General features: G+C 33.1%; 1 protein-coding gene across 1 annotated transcript in view; it reads left to right on the top strand.

Annotated features, from left to right (window-relative positions):
- Positions 1 to 26,167, top strand: part of LOC126776653 (ichor) — a 47,032-nt gene that overhangs the window by 15,842 nt on the left and 5,023 nt on the right. The window contains exon 2 of the mRNA XM_050499281.1: positions 13,872 to 13,916. Coding sequence (XP_050355238.1) covers positions 13,897 to 13,916 — 20 coding nt within the window. The 5' untranslated portion in view covers positions 13,872 to 13,896. The remainder of the gene's footprint in view (positions 1 to 13,871; positions 13,917 to 26,167) is intronic.

Here is a 26,167-nt window from a genome sequence, read left to right as displayed (position 1 = left end):
CGTTTTGTTTTCGAGATATTTTACATAATTTTCATTATTTGAGTATAAAAATCGTTCCTAATTTTAATATTACAAAGGTTAATATATTTTTTTTAAAACAAGTTTTTATTTAATCTTAAATAAATAAAATTTAGTATACTCAATACACGAACAATTGATTGATGATTTGATTGAATTTTAACTCTAAAATTATAATGATGAGATCATTATAAGCCCTTTCGAGTACAGCAAAATAGTATGAATATACTAAACTTCAAAAAAAGCCGAGATGGCCCAGTTGTAAGAACGCGTGAACCTCAACCGATGATCGTGGGTTCTAAACCAGGCAAGCACCACTGAATTTTCATGTGCTTTGTGATTATAATTTATCTCGTACTGTACGGCGAAAGGAAAACATTTTGAGAAAACCTGCATGTGTCTAATTTCAATGAAATTCTGCCACATGTGTATTCCACCAATCCGCACTGGAGCAGCGTGGCGGAATAAGCTCCAAGCCTTCTCCTCAAAAAGGGAGAGGAGGCCTTAGCCCAGCAGTGGGACATTCACAGGCTGTTACTGTTACTGATGCTACTAAACTTTTTTGTCATCAGCACTCAAGCAAGTATTAACAAAATATCAGTTAAAAAATTTGAAACAAACAAGCTAGTAAAGAGTTAACTAAATCTTTATTTAGCTTATATTTATTTTAGTTTAGTAGTAGTAAAGACGCTTAATAACTTAAGTGTCTTTAGCGTCGTCTAGGTAACATTCACGAGATTTTCTATTAAATAATAATCAATGGAAACGTTGCTATGTTTTTGTTTGAAAGGTTAATAAGCCATCGTAATAACAGACAGACACAAGATAACTTACAATTTTTATTCCGTGCATGACAGCTAATCGTTTATATAACATAATATTTAAAAATATTATATAATACTTATTTTAAAGGAATATTTTGAAAGTTAAGAAGTAATGAGTTTTCAGGATCAATCCAAATATCAATAGGTCCAAATAACACCGAACGATTCACGCATGTTACAAATTTAAAGGAAAAATTTACAAAATGAAAAATATTATTTATTCAAGAACGCTTCAATAAGCACATTTTAATACCACGTTAGAGGATTAAATTAATGTAAGGCTACAAGTTCGAAATCAAGGCTGTACTGAGAAGAACAAGACAAACAAGAAATTCGGTAGTTACTCTTTTTCTCAAGCAAAATACATAGTTAACTACATATGTACAATTAATGTTGTACGTTCTGAATGGAAATCAAATAATACTATCCACTTCAAATAATACTTGTACTTACTAATAAACGACTACATAAAGACGACATACAACGACGCCTGCGCAGTGAACTTCTATAACCCCTCAATAAGAATGATTTTGTTGCTGACGCTTAAATACTTAAATGCATTAACAAAAACCAATTCAACCCCGGTACGGTTGAATCTTACTACACGAGTTGAAATGTTCACCACATTGATACTCATTCGTAGCCCCTAAGCATGATAAATTAAAATATTTTTTAATTTAATTCATTAATAAATTATTCATAATCCAAGGAGATGTAGGTATATAACTTATATACTATAACGTATATAATAATTAAATTACACGTCAATAGTTATTAATGAAAACAATTTATATTTTAAATCAAAATCAGAAACAATAAATTCGAACTGCAATGAATTATATATTCGATGTTAAAGATAGGAGGTCCATCTGGTTCTGAAAAATGTATTGGGGTCAGCGTACCGTTACCCGGGAGTCAAACCTGTTCCTTCTTTCGGCAGGACACGAAATAGACATAACGTGTGCTATGTGTAAACGAATATTTTTAAAAACAAATACTTTTAAAAGATAAATAACATTTTGTAGAATGAGACATAAAATGTCTCTTGCAATATAACATAAATATTATTACTTGTTAGCTAATAATAATCTGTTAGAAATTTAATTGTGCTATTTATAATTGATTTAAAATTAATTACATTGCAATCTTATATATTGTGAATAAGTAGTTTTAAATTGGTTTAATGTTGTCACTTCTTTTTAATATCTTTCTTTCTTGATGATTCTAATACTGTTAAAATAACTCGACAGGCGATAAACTGCTATCGACTCGTGATTCGTTTATTAAATTCTATTTTGAATGTTAAAAGAAAAAGTTATCAAAAACATTTAATAACATCACTGTTGTGCTACTTCTGGTTCTATAATTTCGTAAGTTCTAGAACAAAAAAATAAATTCAAGGAATAAATATTTCAATGTATAAAAAAACAGCTGTAAATTTTAAAGGTCATTCCAAATTCTTCACAGACAGTTGGTCTGTTATTTACAATAAAAAAAATTACTAAAAAATCACAATATTATTCAAACAAGCTAAGAGAATCGTTAGGTATCTAGCGCGTGACAGGTGACACGCATAGCGGGCTCACCTCGTAAACCTACTTTAAAGTATTTTTGTTACGGATTCTTTTATGCAAATCTTAAATACCTCTATTCCTCTATAGCTTATATTGAATAACTAATGATTGAACTCAGTGCGAACAACGGGCAGTTATCTTTCTGCAGGAAAAAACGCTATTTTATATGAGTGGTGCACAGGCCCGAACCTCCAAGAGATACTAGGCACTTGATACTGTTGGCTGGTGGGCTTATAGGCCTAGACAGAAATCTGGGGCTGGTGGATCAGAACCAATGGTAATAAAATTTAACAATGACTCAGTCTGAACCACAATAAAGACATATGAACGGGATATACCGGAAAAAATTGACGCAAAATGCTTTGAACGACTATGTAGCTATAAATATTCAAAAAGGGCCTTACAGACACTTTTAAATTGTTAATATACAAGTTATTTCGCCTCCAGGCTATTTAATTACAATATCAGAAATTGTGAACGAATATGAATTATGAATAAAAAAAAAGATCCGTTAAGTTACATTTTGACGGGTTAAGTCGGGTGTTTATCTTTGCTTATCTTTTCTTACTATAAATAAGTGTAATTTTTATTTATTATTTAACATAAGAATTATTTACATTGAAACTGAAATATATACAAGTAAATTAAATTAAAAATATTTACTGGATAAACCGTGACCGCATGGAATAGTGGCAAAAAGGCTAGTAGTATTTTCCTTTGAACCGCAAACAGTTATATGTTAAAATATATCGAAAATAAACTGACAAGAAGTTCAGAGAATTAGTCTTTTTCAACAATCAATTTACATTTAAATGTATATGTATATCCTGTTTATTTTATCAGCTTCATAGGATAACAGAATATATGCTATCCTCTTCGTATATTATATTTTTTAATGCAAACTAACATATGTGATACTTTCTCTCCCGCAAAAGGTTGACATCTTTTTATTCTTGCCCTATTTATTAAACAAGATATTGAATAAAACATTATAATAATCATGATAAGAACGAAAAAAATATCATTTATAAAGTTCAAAATTAAGAGCTACCGTTTTATAGTAACCTTATAATTAAACTTTAATGAAGTGATAACTATGTTAATGGAAAACAAAAATTACGAATAGTAAAAACAGATATCACAAAATTATCGAGAATTTCATGTGTATTAACTTTTGTTCCAAATAAACAAAACAGGTACACAGATTAAAATTTGAGGTAGGCTTTTTTGGGTAGCATATTTGAAGGATGAGTGAAGGATGACGGTGGTGACGAAGATGACGTCTTCTTGACTGATTTCTGCCATGTCCACAGTTCTCAAAATAGACTAGCCAACTGTGTATGACATATTATATATAAGTGTACAAGTGTCTGCATATATTAATGTATATATAAATTGTAATCTCGGCCAAATATAAGAGTTTTGCGTGAGGTTTAATTTAATAACGCCGGTCGAATCACGACAGTTAGATAAATATCTCCAATGTTAAAATAAGCTACTTCACGCTCATCAACTACACTCATGCGTATGTCTGTCACAATGAACATAATCAAAGGTATCGCGGATAAACATTTATTATACGTTCTGAAAAAGTAACTACTACATTGTTGTTTTATATTTTACTATATAAATTTAATCTGCCGAGATAACCCAGGGGAACTTGTATCTAGACTTAAGGTTGGTTCAAATCTGGATCTGAATTTTTTATGTGGTATTCATCATTTATTTATTTCTGGGCATTGATATACATCTGGTAGAACAAAGTATGAGAATCTGCTTGTGTCGAGTAAAACTGTAATATATGACGTGTATTCACCGACCATATTGAAGCTGCATGGTGGGAGCTTCCAAAACTTAATATGAGAATAGGCCTTTCCCAGCTTTCAATACAGTAAATTCGATATATCTATTTCGTATTGGTCAATAATAACATAACATAAGCCGAGATGGCCCAGTGGTAAGAACACGTGAATCTTAACCGATGATCGTGGGTTCAAACCCGGACAAGCACCACTGAATTTTCGTGTGCTTAATTTGTTATTATAATTCATGCTTGCATGCTTGACGGTGAAGGAAAAAATCGTGAGGAAACCTGCATCAGTCTAATTTCATTGAAATTATGTCACATGTGTGTTCTACTAACCCGCATTGGAGCAGCGTGGTGGAATAAGCTCTAAACCTTCTCCTCAAAAAGGGAGAGGAGGCCTTAGCCCAGCAGTGGAATATTAACAGGCCGTTACTGTACTGTACTGTAAATATACTTATTTAGTATTAGTAAATAAAATAACATATAATAATTAATACGATTTTTTTTTCGCTTTTACAATTAATTAACATTTAAATTAAAGGGGTAAAAATCAAATTACGCATATTAATCGTTACTCCGTCAAAATGAATTGACGAATTGAAGTGGTTTAACGTCAAAACGTCAGAAGTAATTAATAAGAGTATGGGCGATATACATCTATTCAATATATTATTGAAATATTTAATATTTATTTATTATTGTCGATTAAAAATTTAAAAGATTAAAAATATTGACATTTAATGTGACTGACGTTTTTTAATTAACGTTTAATGTTTTTTTATTAAATTCCTACTTAATTAACAGTAACATTAGGTAAAGGCTACCCTACTCTTGGGTATAAGGTTTGTCGCTGCGCGTTGTTTTATATATATACATCTGGTATAATTTTTATCAACACAAGCAGATTACCTTACAGTAACAGCCTGTTAATGTCCCACTGCTGGGCTAAGGCCTCCTCTCCATTTTGAGGAGAAGGTTTAGAGCTTATTCCACCACGCTGCTCCAATGCGGGTTGGTAGAATACATATGTGACATAATTTCAATGAAATTAGACACATGCAGGTTTCCTCACGATGTTTTCCTTCACCGTCAAGCACGAGATGAATTTTAATCACAAATTAAGCACATGAAAATTCAGTGGTGCTTACCCGGGTTCGAACCCACGATCATCGGTTAAGATTCACGCGTTCTAACCTCTAACCACTCGGCCATCTCGGCAGATTACCTTACAACGTTTTAATTCAATGCACCGCTTAGAACAAATTAAATATGAGCACATATTAATTAATCCATGCAAACTTTACTAAGTAAAGTCGGTGATAGCTCTTGCAATTGCGGATTTGAACCCCGATTTAACTGTTGGTAGGGCTTTGTGCAAGCTCGTCTGGGTAGTTACCACCCAATCATCAGATGTTTTACCGCTAAACAGCAGTATTTGGTATTGTTGTGTTCTGGTTTGAAGGGTGAGTGCGCCAGTGTAATTACAGGCACAAAGGACATAGCATCTTAATTCCCAAGGATGGTGGTGCATTGGCGATGTAAGCGATGGTTAACATTTCTTACAATGCCAATGTTTATGGGCGTTGGTGACCACTTACCATCAGGTGGCCCATATTCTCATCCACCTGTACTATAAAAAAATTAAAAAAAGATTTACATTCAAGATCCACATGTTTCATCTACTGGACAGTCTCAAATATCTAATAATAATTTGACGTGAAATGAAAGTAAAATTAATTGGGACTTTTGTCATTATAAATTTATATAACTGGAACACATCATCACTCACAATGCGAACTCTTAATTGTACGAGACTCGGAGAGAATCCGTTACGCTATTAAATTAAACTTTTGACAGATAAAAGCGAGCCGATAACTTTAATGAATGACAAGTCGCAGACGACGGTCAAACTGATCTTTAAGTTGCTTAACACGTCTTGCTTGCTCTAAATACTGATTATATATAAGATACATGTTTTAAAAATAATTCTCATTTTAATTAATAGTGTCATGAAAATATTAAAGTGGATAATTATTCGAATTTTAAACTCAATTTTTAACCCGACTTACTGAAACGTTATTTTGATGATGTCCTGGTATGTATGATATGGAAATTCCGCGTTTTTATAAATGTTATCTTAATATTGTCTTTTGAAAATAAGTCATAAAATATCCGTCACTACATTTAATCGTAATACTTTGTATTGTATTGAAATTACACGCTTTAAAAAACTTATAAGTAATGCTTATGTATTGAATAAAGAAATTTGAATATGAATAAATTTTATATAAAAAAACGTTATAAAAACGTGTTTTATTTTTCAACACAACACTATAAACTACTTGACAATGAAACGCTTTAAAAAAATTGTACACTAAAAATATATTTTTTAAGAATATTCGCATAACTAATCGAAAAAAAAAAATTAAATATACTTTAGCTAAGTAATTATCATGATGCGTTGATAAATGAGTCGTTTAAATGAAATATTTAATTTCATATATTATTCTAGCCGACTTACTATTTATTTGATATTAAAAGGCTCGTTAAAACGATTGCTTTAGTATATAATATACGTTATTTATCAAACTTCGGCATTTGTTCTTGACATTTCGGTAGCAACGCACCTGTCGGACGACAAGCTGATTTTATTTATCAATATTATTATATCATATCACACCAACTTATTAACTATCTAATATTTTTATTAATTCAAATTTTTCTGTCAAATATAATAATAACTTAAATATTTATTAAAATAAATAAAACAATTAAAAGCCGTGTGAATGTCCCACTGCTTGGCTAAAGTCTCCTATCCCTTTAGTTTGGTTTGAAGCTTGTTCCACCACGTTACATGCAATGCAGGTTGATGTGCATGTGGCAGAATTTTGATAAAATTAGTTGTTTATATGAGACACATGTAAAAAAACCACTGAGACATCTCGGTTTTATATATTACTAAACGTAAATCATTACGGTTTTGGACCTCAGCCAACAGTGGAAAATTTAAATGCTGTTATATAGGTCAATGATAGATATATAAGTCAGCAGTTTAATTCAATAAATGCTGTTACATAGACAGATAAATATATTTTATAATAGTTTAGGAGGTAAAGAAACATCTTGACTTTTATATATTACTATTATGAATACTTCGCATATAACAAATAACAGAAATGAATTGTAAACGTAATAAAGTTGTCAATAGTTATATATTATATAATTATAGGCCTCAATAGTTCAACGGTATACTGGCTCGCGATGTAAGTTACGGGTTCAATCCACACCCCTGGGGCTAATAATATTTAGTATTGCAGACTTTGTTATTATTTAACAAAAATAAACAACAGTCGTTTATATGTTGTTTGTCTTGTTTTAATACATAGTATAAGTTTAAAGCTATAGATATATTAGTAATTATGTATGCCTACCTGGTGAGTTAAATTAATTTTGTGAATTAGGTTACATTTATAAAATACGAGCCATCAAAATTCGCGAATGCAGGTATTTGAATAACGTCACAACACGTTTAAAACGTGTTTTTATATATATGATTCTTAAGTAAATATAAGAAAGGATGGCTAATTCAAATATTACTTGTTCTTTTAAGAAACACTTCGCTGTCAAAAACAATAATAATATTGTATTATTTAGTAGTAAAAATGTATTTTTTCACCGTCCTTCATAAGTACGAGGATAGTTCGTTAAATTTTCGCGTTAAATAATCCCTCATTATGTTTTTTCTGTTCGATTTTTTTTAAATTTCAAGCCTGTATATAATTAATATATTTGCGTAAAATGTTTTTTTTTCCGTACGATGTTATCGAATGTTTCGGAAGGTGTTCACAGATGTTAATGGTCGCCGTTTATTCCGTGGTACCACCTGTCTCGAGTCAAGGTTCAACTTTGAGCAAAGGTGTTGAATCAACATATAAATATAAATGTGTAGGACTTGAGTATCGGGACGATGGATTATATTTTTTTATCATATGACTTCTAATAAATATATTTTTATTATTCGAAGGTTTAATAAATAAAAAACCGAAGCACACAGCAGAGACAAACGTAAATTTCGGTGAATCAGAAATGTTTCGCTCAAACGTTACATATGACAATATACTAAGGCTTTGGCTGAGAGTAAAATATAATTAAAAATAATAATATTTAATAATAGTAACAGCCTGTAAATGTCCCACTGCTGGGCTAAGGCCTCCTCTCCCTATTTGAGGAGAAGGTTTGGAGCTTATTCCACAATATTTAATAATGAAGTATAAAAATATGATGGATTGACTGAGATTTAAATAAATAAATTTTTATCGCTCGTTACATAAATATCAATAAAACTTATATTATTTTTCTCATTTTGATAAGAGATTTGTCTTTCAATAATTAATAAATTGCCCTTGATTACTAAAGATTTATTTTCATTATATTTATCCAGTGGTAATATTTATGCATAAAGGATTGCTAGGGTTTAAGGAGTTTATATATAGCTTAAACAGAAATTTGACTTTCATATTCCATGCAATTTGCTAATAGCTCTGCTGTGTTATGTACTACAAACAGTTCTTGATTAATATATCTTCATTTACAACAAAACGCTATTCCACTTAACTACTTATATACATTTTAATTACACTTCTAAAGACCAATAACAACTTCGCTGGCATTCAAAACGCCATTTTTTCGCGAATCCATAATGAATATCATAGGTTATTCAAGATCTCGACCAATGATATCGTGTCAATTCAAAGTCAAAGTTGTTTATCTGTCTTTGCTTATTTTGTGAATGGAATAGACTATGGCTTCATCTGTTTCCGTGTAGTTTAAGTTACTTCTTATATTTTGATAAATTACGTGTCGGTAACTCCGATAACTTGTAATATCATATCAAATACAACGTAGCGGTTTTTACTTGCAGATCATCAAGAAAAATAAAATATTGACACAAGAATCTAATTTAGAATAAAGTAAATGGTAAATATATATAATATTTATATTTTAGTTTAATAAACTGTAGAATATTATATGACGTCGAGACAAACAAAGTCGCGATCACAATTCTTATATGAACGAAATATTGTATTAATAATTTCCGTTACAAGTATTTTACCTCCGTACGACAGTAAATGTTAAATTAATTATATATGATACAAGCTTGTTAATCTCAAGCAGCTCGACCTTTGGTTTATCTGTCGCAGTAACGGTAACCGCTCACCGCTACCACCATTTCGCGCACTCACCGTTAGCGATAGCACTTCATTACTAACGTAATTGTTGTATTTCGACATTGTTCTCACGATTATCTCGTATTCATCTGTATCGGATGATAATTGTTTTGTTTGTGGATAATTTAATGGCTGGTTAACTTATCTTTGGTTTCTGAAGCGTCTTTTTAATATCGGATTAACTAATTTGGGTTACACTGAATGATTATTGGTCGGTGGCAGGCGATGACGTGATGGGTGACCAATGAGCTTTCAACTTTCAAATTAGTTATTTCTGACTTTGATCATCGTTTCAAATGACGATAAATAACAGCTTACAAATATTTAGCATCATACGAGACTTTTTTATGTAGTGTCAGACTACTTCTCTCTTTTATATGTATGTATACATAAGATCAATGTGTGCGTTTGTAATTTTAAATTTAATTTTTATAAAATATGCTGCCATATTATTATATAAGTTCACTGACATACGTAAAAGAATATCGATTTTCCGTGCCAAAAATATTATATTTGGTATATATATTTGTAGGTTTGCTAACAATTACAATTTAAATTTATTTGATTTAAACTTGACGCATATATAAATAATACTTTTAATAAAACACAATTAGTTTCAAATAACGGAAATATTGACAGTTAATATTTATCGTCCACAAGCTCGCTCAATAAAATATATTGTTTAATACGCAAGTACAGAATTTATACAATACTGGGTCGGACTATCGGAGCCTTTCCCTGTTGTACTAATGTAGGCTATAAAGCAGGAAGCTTTTAACTAAAAGCCCCTCTTAAGACAGAGTTGGCCTAGAATCCAGTCTGATAGACACTTAACCATGGTATATAAGAATGTTTTAATGCAATTATATACATTAGTATATATTTTTTATTTTATTTATTGACTTCACCGTTAGTCTATTGGCTAGATTATAAAGTTGCAGAAGGTAAGGTCCCTGGCTCGAGCTAAGGATTGAGCCAATAAAAGTTATTGAGTCTGTCTGATATCTGTCAAGAAATTTGTAGCATCGAAAAAAAGAAATTGGCAATGTTAACCTTCCGCACTTCGGTAAGCCCGTAAAGCCATTTGTGGTGTGTCTGAATTTTCTATTCTATTATTCTATATACCAACGTATAAAGCGATACAAAACATTGCTGTACGACGTTCGAATAATATGTGTAGTGCGTAAACACAACCTGCTTCTATTAATTAAAAATCTTGTTAATTATTATTATTATTCACATACGTACGTTATTTTATATTAATTAAATATCTATAGTGAATATGTTTTAGTGAAATTAAATAATCAAAATTGGCCCTGATACTAAGTTTATTGAATAAAACCTAAGGTTTTTATGTTACGATCACAATAGTACCACAGGATATAAGATTAATTATACTCCGAGTGGGATTAGGTTCCCATACATAAAACAAACTAAATGAACATAAAGGGCATTTTTCAACTACATTCAATGTTCACATGAATGAAGAGGAATGGCTTGTTAATATTAATATTAAGGTTGCAGTATCTCGACCCAGTAACCGCACTGACGGCAATTAGTCTATGAGGATGAAAGATCACATCTCAATCACTCGGCCCAGCCTCCGTCCCACATACAAAGATAACAACTTCTTTTTGGCCTGAATTGACGGATGGGTCTGCTATGTCGACGTTTTATTATGAGTACTTATTTCGTCAAATAACAAATAAATAACAGGTGCGATTAAAACAATCTACAACATTTTTTTGTTATATATGTTATAGGTAGGCGGACGGGCAAATGGGCCACCTGATGTTAAGTGGTCACTGCCCATAGACATTCGCGATGTAAGAAACAAGTGCAGTCAAGCCATTTACAATAATTTAGCTTAAATGATTCAATTTATTTCAAAGTCTTAAAAAGGCAGACCTTTTTGTGGTCTTTTGAAATTGATAGTAAACGGTCATCCTCGCTAATAAATAAAGTAAAGAAAAAAAAGAAGGAAAACATTCCTTATATGGCAATGAGTACTTACCACCGATTTGATAAAAATTAATATAACATAATTCTATTACAGAACCAATGAATAAGGTTTTTAAATGGTAAGCTTGTGTTTGTAACTTCCTTTGTCACACTCATCCATCATTCAAGTTACAACTTTGAATTTGCAATTTGAATTTTCAAATTGCCTTGAATAAAGTATATTTGGATTTTTCATTAAAAATAATCAAGATCTCACAAAAATACATACATCATATAGTAAATTAGTGATCAGAAAAGCTCTTTAATATACAAAAGTATAAAAAACACAGAAATAATACAATAAAATAATTAAGGTAACTGATTTATAATAAATCTAGAAATGATGCTGAAATTTGGTGGCTATAATATTAAGATACCTTAATATAGATAAAACTTAGAGAGAAATATCAAGAAATAGATCGAATAATATCGACCTGCATACTGTCGGCATATAATCGAGCCATCTTATTGCTTCGCTACTCATGCGTTTGAGATAAATTCGACACGTTTCTCAGTAGGCAAGAAGATTTTTTTTAATTAAATTTTCAACAGTTTGTAAAAAATATACAAGAATAATGAAATCAGAATTATTTACAAATACAAATTACTTAAAAAATAATGATTACACAAGACAGTAGCTAATGAAATATCTAAGAAAGCACGCGAAGCCTCTCTGCAGTTGTATTTAACTGTTCTCCCATCGAACTGTGAGAACTGTAACTAATACTTGATATTTTCTCAAAATGTCTTCTTATTCAATTTCAATTTTATAAAACCTTATAAATTTAACGTAAAAACAACCGCTTTAAATCTGTGCATATTGAGTTTTGTATCTCGTTGATGTCTTTTATACTAACTTAATATTCTTCAACACAATACATGTTCTTCAGCACGATGTAATGTCACTGAAGTTGTGCTTTATTTATCATTAATATGTTTAAATACCTAATCGATCGAAAACGTAGTATACTTTAACATACTCGAACTTAATTATTTATTGAAAGTAATGAAATTAAAAATTATAATAAAAAAAAAAAAATAAAGTTTTAAAATTTTGATACGCTCTAATGTGTATACTTCCTGTATGACATATATATTGAAAATTTATGTAATTTCTAACAGAGCGGTATTTATACTCAAAATGTTTTTTTTTATATGTAATCATCGTCGACACTATGCTTAATCATTATAATTTTAGTCAAGAGAGTAAGTTTTGAATGCTTTTAATTCCATGTAATTTAAAAGATTATCTCGATTATTTGGTGGTTTATGCAACTTTATCTGGGTAGGTACCACCCACTCATCATATATTCTACTGGCATAAAATTTAGTTCCCAATGTAGGTAGCGCGTTTGCGATGTTAGGGATGGTTTTGGGCGATGGTAGCCACTTACCATTAGGGTGCCCATTTGCCAGCCTATATAAGTATTATATATGATACAAAATAATAAACTCGTACAAAACCGCGGGAAGAGATACGCAATAAATAAGTGAAACTCATTCCGATAAAAAGAGCAAAACAGTTTACTCAAAACCTCGTAGAAAAGCGAGCGAAAAGAAAATCGTATTAGCAACCGAGTGCGATATATAAAAGTTGTCAACTCACAAAACTAGGTTTTAACATACTATGTTGGCCAAATTTGAACCTTAGTGCCTTGATTTTAGGGCTTTACTTTGCAATTTCTATTTACTAAGTGAGAGTGTATGATATACTTACGTTTAATGGCAATGTGTGTTCGTTTATTATCAATAGAATGTCAAATTTAATAAACGTACGTTTAAGTAAAAGTAGAAGTTCCAATGGTACTTTACACGACCTGCGACACATTTTACTTCAGGCACAAGGGACATAATATTTTAGTACCCAAAGATGATGGCGCATTGGCAATGTCTATACTCAGTGTTAGCCTCTCATCATCAGGTGGCCCATTTGCTTGTCCGCATACCTATATAATTAAAAAAAATAATCTCAAAGAGAGATATACATTTTAAACTATACCTTGAACACTTTCAGATAATCCGGAATACCTACTAATTCTATTTATAAAATATTGTTAAAAATCTTCTGAGCATAATATTTACACATTGTGCCTATTTTGTATTTTATATAAATATGTATTTTGTATTTAATTATTTTTATTTAAGTCGTCATTTTTGTAATTCACGACAGTACCTATATCTATTAAGTCCTTTCATAAAATATATTTATTGATAACAGTATATTTTCTTTTCTATTTTTGCCCGAAATCGCGTTAAGGGTCAATTAGGAGTATTTAAAGAGCTAGTTTCATAGATCATTTTGTCTAAATTAAGTTGCGAAAACAATTCTAGTACGTAGCAATTAGTTTAAAAAATTATTAAAATGTTATTTTACTTATCAGAATTTCCATAATGAAAACATTTGGCATTTTATTTTAAGGTACAAAACTCTCGGGGCGGGAGCAATGCCGGAAAATAATATAAGGTCAGAACTCTATTATTATATATGTATTTATGTATCGTTTAAATATGTTATATTAAGATTTGCCGAATTGTGGATTACATTGTTTATTAATTTATTTATTTTAAATCTCGATTTAAGTCGAAACTTTAATTTACAAATAAGTCAAAAGTAATTATTGCTCACTGGTTAGGTACTGATTTATCAGCTATTGTAAACGTATTGTTGTATTTAAATTTCAATTGTGAGGAAGTCAATGTTATAACGACCACAAGAGACATGACATCTGAGAATTCGATGTTAGTGGGTTTTTTTTTAGTATAGGTTGTCGGACGAGCATATGGGCCACGTGATGGAAAGTGATCACCAACGCCCATAGATATTGGCATTGTAAGAAATGTTAACCATCGCTTACATCGCCAATGCGCCACCAATATTGAGAGATGTCATGTCTCTTGTGCCTGTAATTACACTGGCATAGTCACCCTTCAAACCGGATCACAACAATACCAAGTAGTGCTGTTTTGCGGTAGAATATCTGATGAGTGGGTGGTACCTACCACCACTGCTTGGCTAAGGCCTTCTATACGTTAAAGGAGAGGGTTTGGACCTTAGTCGCTAGGCGCTGGTCGGCCTTCCTGTAATAATATATAAATACAAGTTCACTGTCAACCTCACTCATCGGCACCGCTAAACAACAATAGTTAGTACCTTCTGTTTTCGTTTGAAAAATGAGCTAGACAGGGTAATAACAGGTACATAAAACCTTCTCTTAGTTCAAATGGGTCTACCATTGGAACTGAGGGTCACATTTACAATATAAAGAATGTTTATTACTGCTTAATAACGCCAATTTTTCTAGGAATAGTGGTTGCTTACTACCGACGCTAGTTTGAAACTTTTGTTGAAACAAAACGAACAAACCTTACTTATTTAAATAATATATTATATTAAACTGATTCACATATAAGTGAAACAAACTGCAATGTATGTGTAAATGATTACACGTAAAATATCAATAGCTTATCACAATACGTAACCGCGTGTTACCTTTTTGACGGTAAAAAACTTAAAAGCTATCTCATTTCTCATTCCTCGGAGGATTCCCAAGGTCAAGCCAGGGGTCGACAACCCGTCCCGTTAGTTCCCGGGCTATCCCGTAAAAAAGGACAATGACCGCTCACGGAGCCGCTTTTTTGAGCATTGTGCATTTGGTAATGATTTTTTTGTGGGATGAACTTATAAATTTTTTTAACACTTCAGTTTCCTTTAATGCTGTTATTGATTTTTTCTAGATTTTGAAATAATCCGACTTCATTATTAAAAACTTTAATTTTATTTACCCAGTAAATTAGAATTTGAATTTATTTCCATACAACCGATTTGATTTTAAATATTGCCAACACTATTGACGGTAACACCTTTGTATACTTATGTCGTGATGTGTCAAACAAAAGAATCAGCCAACAAAAGCTGTTTCTTAAAACATTTTAACAAATTTAATTTATTTAAAAATCAATACAATAAAATTTTTCATATTTTAATGTTTGTATTGTTGTATTTTAATACATATTTAAATACAACATACATTTAATTATGTATAATTGGAATTGCCATTTTATGCAGTACTATGAGGTCCTTATTTTATACATTCCGTATCGTGTCATGTATTCATTTTTATTTTACTTTTATTGATTATATTTTAGTCATAGATTAACGAATACGAAAAGTTAACTATTATATTATTATATACAATAAAGTACGAATAATATATAGCAACCAATTAATTATGCTATATATGTATTATGCACGTTTAAAATATATATATATAAAAGCCGAGATGGCCCAGTGGTAAGAACATGTGAATCTTAACCGATGATCGTGGGTTCAAACCCGGGCAAGCACCACTGAATTTTCATGTGCTTAATTTGTGATTATAATTCATCTCGTGCTTTACGGTGAAGGAAAACATCGTGAGGAAACCTGCATGTGTCTAATTTCACTGAAATTCTGCCACATGTGTATTCCACCAACCCGCATTAGAGCAGCGTGGTGGAATAAGCTCCAAACCTTCTCCTCAAAAAGAGGAGAGGAGGCCTTTAGCCCAGCAGTGGGACATTCACAGGCTGTTACGGTTACGGAAGACTAGTTAAGTCACGGACGCTCTACGATACATAAAAATAGTTTTCAATAAGGTATTTATTCATTAAGCAAAATTTAAAACCTGCAATATATTATAACATAAGTGCCGCTGATTTATAGCTAGAGAAAAATGCATTATTTTCAAAAACAATATAGACGAGTATAATATAAGTAATTATTTTAACATATGAAATATTATTCTGTGACAGCTTTAATTGTTTTACTATCCTTTACGATCGTTCCGGTAACAATAAATAATGTTTGTTTTATGGAAATGAGGTGCCAAGGCCGTTGTGTGAGAATGTGTTGAGCTTATTTGCATTCGGATGCACATTCGTGCAAGCAGAGAGGTATCAATTAGAGAGCGAAGCGTCATGCTGAAAAATATGGCACGTGACATGAAGTTAAAATATTTAAAAGTATATTTTTATTGAGAACAAATGTATAGTCCTATGTTTTGTCTCTTTTAAAGGATTTTGAAAGGAAGATGGTGTTGTTTGAAAATGATTATCACCTCAAAATATAATACTATATGTACATAAATACCAAAACATTTACATTCATGCTGAAATAAATTTACAATTATAATACAATATGAAATACGCAACAAGAACATATTTTATTATAATTTATATAAACACGTAAAATAATAGAAAAAGCATATAATTTTTACATAAAAATGTGCGCATATATATATATATTTATGGATAAGTTACTCTTTACTCCAGATCCTACGTAGTTATGAGTGCGCGATCACGTCTCCCCAAACCCGTTGATAACGGTACAGCGATTGTTTGCTTTGAACAATTACCAGGATCACAGATACCGAGGCCTTTTGTTCTTCAATTACTTCAGTCGGCTTTATGCAAATTGTCTTTAAAAGTTATAAAAGGGATGTTTTCTGTAATAAAATGCCGACCCTATTGTCACATAAACTTTTAAGGTAGTCTTGTAAATAGTTTGGTGTCATATTGAAATATTTGTTTTAGTATAATAAATAAATCAATACGAAGAAAGTTCTTTTTATTAAATTATTTCTTACAGGTTATTTTGTTTGCATTTCATTTGTTTCATTCTAATTATGTTTTTGACCTTCGTGTGTTTTCAAAATTGATAAGATTTTAAAAAAGAACTTGAATAATACATTTTATGTATTGCAATTAAGATAATATCCTATATATTGTCCAAAATTATAAGCTACTGTATGCCGAGTTTATGATTAATCCATTCATTAAATTTCACGTGATGCGTGTACAAAATAACTTAAAAGGTTATTTTAAAAACGGTGTTTGTAGCGGTCACGTCTCACTTAGTTTATAATCTATCATTATTTTATTAAATGTGTACAATATAGATGATTACCGCATTTGGGCTTGAACTACTAGGATTAATTTTTAACATACTCACAATTGATCTTACAATAATATCATCGCGCTGCGGGTTTCTTTACAATAATTACCATTACCAAGCACGAAATAAGTTACAAAATCAAATTAAGTACATGAAATCAAACCAGCATTCATCGGTTAATATTAACGTGTTGTAACTACTGAGCCATTTCGTTTAAATACATTTTAAAAATTGAAACTTAAGGTAATAACTAAACATTGAATTATATATACTGCAATAAACCCTTAACATTATTTTAGGCCCGTAACGGTACAAGTAGTTATGCCGACTTTATTAGGCAATTAGGATCATAGATACCGCCTTTTTGTCATGACAATTTTTGCAATCTATATCAACCGTACGGCTATCACCATAAAGGTGAGATTCCTTTGATGTATTGAGAATTTTTACAGCTTTGCTACGAAATGTATTGTTTTGTTTTTAGAATTAGTTTTCGGGTAATGTTAAATGATAGATCTCCCATTTTGTGTCAAGTTACAGTGCAGTCACGTTGTGCGCAGGTGAAAAGATGGAATTTTGTTTTTCGATTTGTGTTCTTATATTTTGATTTTGTGATGAATTGGATTGGAGTGAGGTTCTGTATTTTTTTATTTTATTTTATTAAAATATTACATTATATTATACTGTTATAATATGGATACGACGCTCTTCTTTTCAAGCATTATATTTTTCAAGAAACATTTATGACAGTTTTATTATATGCACAGATAATAATTAATAAAATTAATTCCCTTGCACATAAGGTTCATTTAAGTTTAAGAACCTCCTTTGAGCGTGAAAACACTTGGATCAGAAGAACTCGCTCATTGATTACAAAAATACAGTACCTAATAATATTTTGTCTGCAAGTGAATACTATTATTAAATAACGTAAAAATAAAACTAAAGTTAATAAGTTAAGAAAAAAATAATGTCGCTGAAGCATATATTTATTAGAACAAGATAAATATGTTTTGTATGTGTGAATGTGAATACGCTCGTGTGAGTGAGTGTGCGTGTGTTAGCGTGTGTGCAAGTGTGCATATGTACTTATATATTTTTTATAAACTTTTCTACTCTTTCAACAGAGCCTTTTATATACCTGGTAGTAGAGCTTTGTGCAGGCCCGTCTGGGTAGGTACCACCCTACATCAGATATTCTGCAGCTAAGCAGCAATACAGCAGTATTACTGCGTTCCGGTTTGAAGGGTGAGTTAGCTAGTGTAAGTACAGGCACAATGGACATAACATCTCAGTTCTCAAGGTCGGTGGTGCATTGGCGAGGTAAGTAATGGTTATAATTTCTTTTCTATGGTGGTGACCACTTACCATCAAGTGGCCCATTTGCTTGTCCGCATGTCTATTGCATAAAAAAACTATATTATTAAATCAGATAATAGCTTTTCGGTACTAAGTAAAAATGATAATGTCTCAAGGTTGTTTTCAGACATATTCTCAAGAGAGACTAGCCAACTCCTCATATAATATTATTAAGTGCACGTATTCCTTCACTTTTAAAGCTTTAAGCGCTATGGCACGGGAGTGTTACTATTGAGAATTTCGTGACAGAACAACGCAATAATTTTCTAATGATCCGAACCGGGATCGAACCCTGAACCTCGGGATCTTAAGCCACAGCTATGAGTTTGTTACTACATTAATTAGTCGGTTAATAAAAAATCCCAGTAGCAAGTACATTATAAAACAATCGATGAAATGTTATATAATTTTTTTAACTTTGAATAATCATGACGTTGATGTTCCGTTACAACTCAGGTATTTAATATATAAACATTATAATTAGAGAAAAAAACTTGTTCTAGCTTTAAATTAACAGTTATACAAATATTAAAAAGCCTTAATAAAATATTTAGATTTAAAAACGAATTACTTATATTTTTCTGTTATTCATTACGCTGAACGTATGTTTAATTATTACTTAACTGTAAAAATATATTAGTATATATGTATGTATGTTTGGATATGCTAGTGATATTTATTATAAAGTAGTCAAATTTTCAGATTTAGAATAAAACCGACTTTACTGTGTCTATTATGTATTAACTTAAAAAAAAAATAAAAATCTTTATTTTATATCTTTAATAAATAACAATTATATTAATACATTATTGCGACTCATCTCATCATCTCATTCCATCTCATAAATGCTTGTAAAATTAATTTTTAGTCAACTTTATGTATATGCATGAAAGTATATTTATTTTATGCTTGAACGATACTATGTGAAATTAAGGCACTTGAACAGCTTGAAACATGCCGACGGACACAGGCTTATCATGATCAAACAAGTAGTACGCATTGAACACAAATAAAATCGTGAGAAACATTAAGCCGGAAATATGCTAAATTATTGTTTTGATTAATAAATAATAATATAAATTAATATTTACATTAGTATTTTTTCTTACATAAACAATAACAAAGGATTTATTTAAAAAGAGAAGTTGGTTTTCTGTTATCAATAAATTGTGTTAATTGCTAATAGATTCAATTCACGCCATTAATATGTTCTCCGATTCGAAACCGTTAATTCAATCTAAATATCTTTATTTAATTATAATATTAGTCATAAAGTAACTGAAAAAGTCATTAAAAATATTTATAACTCATATGTCTTGTGTGGTCCATACTCTTCGACAAGGCTTCAAGCCACGTGACCTAATGACCAATATGCCAACGCCAACCCCACCAACGAATTCTTAAAAAATCCTATCACGAATTTAATTTTTGGGCCAACCCACACTCGCGCCCGCATCGAAAATTTGTCGCCTGTTGAGCGAGATAGCAAGTAAAACGTAGGCGACGCAAACGAGAGTGAAAGAGAGGGGTGAACGGAACAGGGCCAGCTAACGGTACCCACACGGAAGTGTGTCAGTGGCGTAAAGTGAGCTCCTAAACGGTAGGTCGTAAGAGCCACTATTAATTTTCAATCTTGAATGTAAGTAGTAAGATTCAAAGTCGCTTAATTGTGATCAAGTTTTCGATTTTCACGGCGCTGATTCACTACAATGGCGGCTGATGTCTACAGAACTAAGCTAACCTACCTCAAGGCTAGGGAGATGTTACAGATTGGACTACGTACATAAGGATACATATTACCGTTTAATTTTTAGTAACTAACCTAAATACCTTGTTATAAAAACATTGATCATATGATAACATCCATCGATTTGAAATAATGAGAATGTTCAGCACAATTGCTAATATACGACATAAAAAAAAACTAACAAGAACAGCTTAAAAATTATTTTAAGCTTGAATGTAAAAAATAATTTTAAACTTAACCTAAAATGTAAAAATTACTACTAAGATGAGACATTCTAAGATTTACAAATAAAAGAGTTCAACGAGAGCTTAAGACATCATTCGTAGTATTTTAAACGGTTGCACGGTTATGAAATTTAAAATAAAAATATTATTACGCTTTTAAAATCAAATAAGGAACTCGCGTCATTTCGTAAAATCTACTTATTCGGTCATGTGTCATAGGTTAACAGCTGTCCTCATAGTATATAATTAATATTTGTATTCATAGTAAACTGATAGATTCGAACTTATCACAAAAAACATTTATTTTTAGTTCTTTCTTCAATTTTATGTCGCGTAACTTACAAGTCAATTTGAACTATCGAGGTGAAATACGTGCAAAAATACGTATGTACTTGTGATTATTTACTCGTAGGACATTAAGTGATCGTATATTTAAATCACTCTTTATTCTTCATTGACAAAATCGTTATGCGCTTGGCGAAATACTTAAATACTATATATTTTGGACTTTAACTGTCCTCTCCAGAGAGGCAGATCGCTGCAGATATGCATTTAAACCATTTAAAAAAAATCTTTTAGTGCGACATTCGAGCCCTGTTATAAAATCGAAAAGCATTTATGTACTTTTATATAATTTAATATAATATATATATATATATATAATTATATGAATTATAACATATCACCTTTAAACTTACTCAAAGTCAAATTTATATTCGAATTTCAAATCTGTTTTTCTGTTTGAGCTTTGAATTGCAAAATGTATCTCTAAAATATTTTCAAGCTTATAATAATATATCGATGTATTATTATAATCGACCGATCGCAAATTTTCATTATTATGTGCATTTTTACAAGAATAACCTAAATTCGCTTCCGCTTTCAATTCAGCGACAAAAATTTAATATATCATAAATCAATTTGAATAGAATACTTAAAGCACAAGTCACAGAAATCATCCTGTTCCCGCTATAAAAATATTCGCTTCTATTTATCTTACAAATTGTTTTGTTAAAAATAACGTAAATATTTACAAATCGGGTACATACTTTACGCTCTTTGTGTACATCGTAGTCAGTTAAAAAAACCAGGTTAAGTGTAATATTTTAGTCTAGGTGTGCTGTCCCCTAGCGCTTAGCACTTTCACTGACGAGGCCCATCAGAGCGGATAATGTGATCAAGACTTTCCCGCGAATTCGGATCATCATTGATTATTATAGGCATCGGATGAAATACGCGTTTTACTTGAATGTATCAAGGCGGGCAAACACCGTCGCGGTTGTGCACGCGAACATTTAAGAATATAACGGACGGATTGACTTGACTAAATTGATGATTTTTGCGTGATAAATTTGTACGTTTACGCGGTTTATGTTTGTGTTCTCTCGAAAACGTAAATTACTATATTTATTTTTCTTGGTGATAGATCAGGACAAGCAACTTTTCCAAATACATTCCGTTTGATTATGGGATTCGAAGGAACACTTAAAATTCTAAACAAGCAAAAAACGTTTTAATATTGTGAAGTGTTATGACTTGGGCTATGCGTCAAAAATTAATTCAATCTGGCTATTGTCTTTTTTATTATTATAAATATATCGTAGAAATTATCTAGAGTCCGTAAGTAAGGAATCTCGTATAATTTTTTATTTTTTTAAGTTATAGTTTAATAGTTTTTTTTTTAATTTATTAACATGACGGATTACATAATTTTTACGGTCATATAAATTGAAAATCGAATTCAGCCAGCCTCTCGTTTCGATTTTATTTTAAAATTACAAATAGCAACGCTGATTTTTGTTTCAAGCTGTATATATACGTTTGACAGTGAATTTAATTAAAAGAAGTAAACTATTTTAAATAACTTTTTATATTTCATAGTCATCATCAAAAGATAAAGAAAAAAAGAATTTGAATCGACTGTTTGCTTTCACTTTGTCTGAAAATTGACAATACAAATTTAAATTGGAATTCAAATCCAATTCTATATTAACAAAGATAAATTACAGATAAAATATATAAGAATTCTATATCAGGCGCTCGTATTTTGTGAATGTAATTGATTAAGAAAGTTGTGTAACTCACAAAATAGTTATTTACTTTAAATTAACTATGCACTAAAGCATGATATAAAAATAATGTATCATTTAGCCTATACTTATGGCAATTCAGATGTATAAATGTCAAAATACAAACTGTCAAATGTGTAATTTCATATTAGTCATTCATTCACTATCGTCGTTTCTACTAATTATTAGCTTTTAATTACGTATCGGGGGTCAAAGTTGCTCACGTCCGTAGGTCTCACCAAAGTCAGGTTCAGGTCCCTCATTACCCTACACGTGGCCCCTGGGTAGTGCTAATTGAGCAACATATTCTAGTATTACCACCCTGCGAACAAAGCCGCACCGCCATAGCGATTTGTCGAGCTAGATCCACCTTGTCGCGCAACATATCGTGTTCCGGTGCGAAGTTCGCAGTGGCTTACCATGGGGGATTGGGTCTGTATAGTTGTGCTCTGCATTTAGTGACAGGTTCTGACCGCAATCGCAGTGACGCCGGGCGGTTCAATCTGGAGGGCAGCGGGATCCGAAGCACGGTGCACCGCTGGCCGACCGCAGTTAGTAGAGGGCCCAATTAGTAGGTTCGCCATCTATGAAAGGCTGCCCCGCCAACTTGCGAAAAATCCTGGGATGGCTTCCATCGTGCTGGTTGGCGACCAGAGAGAGGTCCCGGTGGTGATTCCTAGGGGGGTTCGAGCGTCCCCGCGGTCTCCAGTTGAGTCTACCATTCCCGTCTCTGCGGTGAAAGTCACAATGTCCAAAATGCGGCACCTCGTACAACTTCCATTTCCCCATACCTATTCACACCCACACGCAATGGTTTGTAAAAACAGAATGAAGAAAGATTTACACCACTGCACTTTTTCAGTGCATCTCTCAAATATACGAGGTTTGCACTCTAATCTCTTTGCGGTCCACCACCACCTTGAAACCGCCAAGCCGCACTTGCTCTTTCTCACGGAGACACAAATTACCAGTCCAGCAGATGTAGCGTACTTACAGTATCCCGGATATTCACTCGAACACAACTTCAAACCTCGTGCTGGCGTCTGTATGTACACTCGTAATGAGGTCTGCTGCCGGCGTATCCGAAACTTGAGGTACCCGATTTTTCGGTAATGTGGTGCGTATCGGATACAGGTTTGGAGCAGATTATATTCGCCTGCGTCTATAGGTCGCACAGTGCTGACCAGGAGACAACTCGGATGTTTGAGTATCTCAGCGTGATGGCTGATGCCGTCCAACGTCGTTACCCGACTTCTCAAATGGAGTTTTTGGGGGATTTCAACGCACACCACCAAGATTGGCTATTCCCATACCAGAACACCGACCACGCCGGGAGAGAGGCGCTCAAATTCGCAATATCCCTAGATCTCTCTCAGCTGGAACATGAAGCAACTCGGGTGCCGGACGTGGACTGTCATACACCTAATTGTCTGGACCTTCTGCTGACTACCGACCCTGACCGATTTTCAGTGTCAGTTGCGGCTCCGTTGGGCACTTCTGATCATTGTGTGGTCAAGTCGGTCTACAACTTCCACCCTCTGGACTCTGGTCCCACTGGAACCAAACGGGTGTGGCGATACAAGTCGGCAGATTGGGACGAGATGCGACACTTTTTTGCGTCCTATCCTTGGCGGCAGATATGCTTCTCTTCCAATGATCCCTCGAGCTGCGAACAAGCAATATCTGAAGTAATATGTCAGGCTATGTAGTTCTTTATTCCATATGCTGTCGTATCATTAGATGGCAAGATCCCTAGGTGGTACAACGCTGAGTACGCCGAAGCTGAGGCCCAGAAAAACACAGCGTTTGTAGCGTGGGCAGTAGCCCGCACCACCAAAGCTCCGGACATTGCAACTAAGAAGAGAGCCTTTAACTCTGCTGCCAAGTCCTACAAGGTCCTCAAGAAGGTTCGTTTCAACCGAACTAGACGTCTTGGAGCCAAATAACCTTCCTATCCCCGTGGTAGTAAAGCATTCTGGTCCCTGTAAAAGTCGGTGGAGACGAACTTCTGTCGTATATCGCTATCTCCACTGCTGAAGCCTGACGGATCCCTGGCTTTTACGGCAACAGAAAAGGCTAACCTATTAGCGGCTCCGTTTGCCGAAAATTCACGTTTCGATGTGGGAAGTGCCTCACCACCAAACATACCACCTTGCGACTCAATTATGCCAGAGATACGAATTCACCAAAGAGAGGTTATAAAAATTCTGCGCACCTTGAATGTGAATAAGGCCGGTGGCCCTGATGGGATTCCAGCAATACTCTTGAGGAATTGTGCACTTGAGTTGTCCCCTATTCTAACACGCTTGTACCATCTCTCTCTTAAATCCGCTCAAGTCCCTAAGGCTTGGAAGATTGCAAACGTACAACCAGTACCTAAGAAGAATAGCCGTTCGGAGCCGGCCAATTACAGACCGTGTATTGAATAACAAACTCCAGGCGTACCTCGAAGAAAACGATCACCTATCGGACCAGCAGTACGGCTTTCGACGGAATCGATCAACAGGAGATCTCTTAGTGTACGCTACTCACATCTGGGGAAAGGCCATGGACAAGTACGGTGAAGCGTTAGACCGGGTCCAAGCTTCCTAGCTACGTGATACCTGTTGGCCTATGCAACTGGATATCAGATTGAATGAAATGATTGAATGATGATGATGATTGAATGAAATTTGAAATGATCGTCCACTCAGGAGTGGACGATCATTTCGGGTTGTCCTAGATGGCTTCTCGTCTGATCTAATGGCGATTAATGCCGGTGTTCCTCAGGGATCAATTCTCTCCGCTACACTCTTCCTGCTACATATAAACGATCTGCGGAAACCCGGTATCTTTGGATACGCAGACGACAGCACTGTAACGAAGAGATACATATCCGGTCTCCCGAGCTAAAGCAGCAGAAACTCGTGAGCAAAGGGAGGCCTTGGTAGAACACATCAATTTGACATTGGAAGAGGTATCGACTTGGGGCGATGATAACCAAGTCAAATTTAATCCTACCAAGACTCAAGCGTGATTGTTCACCGCCAAGAGGAGTCCATTCCACCTGACTCCGACTTTCCGAGGTGTATCTGTACCCATCACCGACAGTATAGAGCTTTTAGGAGTTACATTAACATCCAAACTCAACTTTGGACAATACATTGAATCCAAAGCTAAAACTGCTGGCAAAAAACTTGGCATCCTCAATAAGGTCAAGCAGTACTTCACACCGGAACAGCTTTTGACTCTATATCAAGCCCAAGCCAGATCGTGCATGGAGTACTGCAGCCATTTATGGGACGGCTCTGCTAAGTACCAGCTTGAAGCTTTGAATTCAGTGGATCGTCGTGCTAGAAGGCTCATTGGCGACCAGACACTGGTCACAAAACTCCAGACCATCGT

The sequence above is a fragment of the Nymphalis io genome, chromosome 2, assembly GCF_905147045.1.
Source record: "Nymphalis io chromosome 2, ilAglIoxx1.1, whole genome shotgun sequence".
In the NCBI taxonomy this organism is placed as follows: Eukaryota; Metazoa; Arthropoda; class Insecta; order Lepidoptera; family Nymphalidae; genus Nymphalis; species Nymphalis io.
The sequence above is the reverse complement of the archived record's forward strand: the minus strand, read 5'-3'. Positions and strand labels throughout refer to the sequence as shown.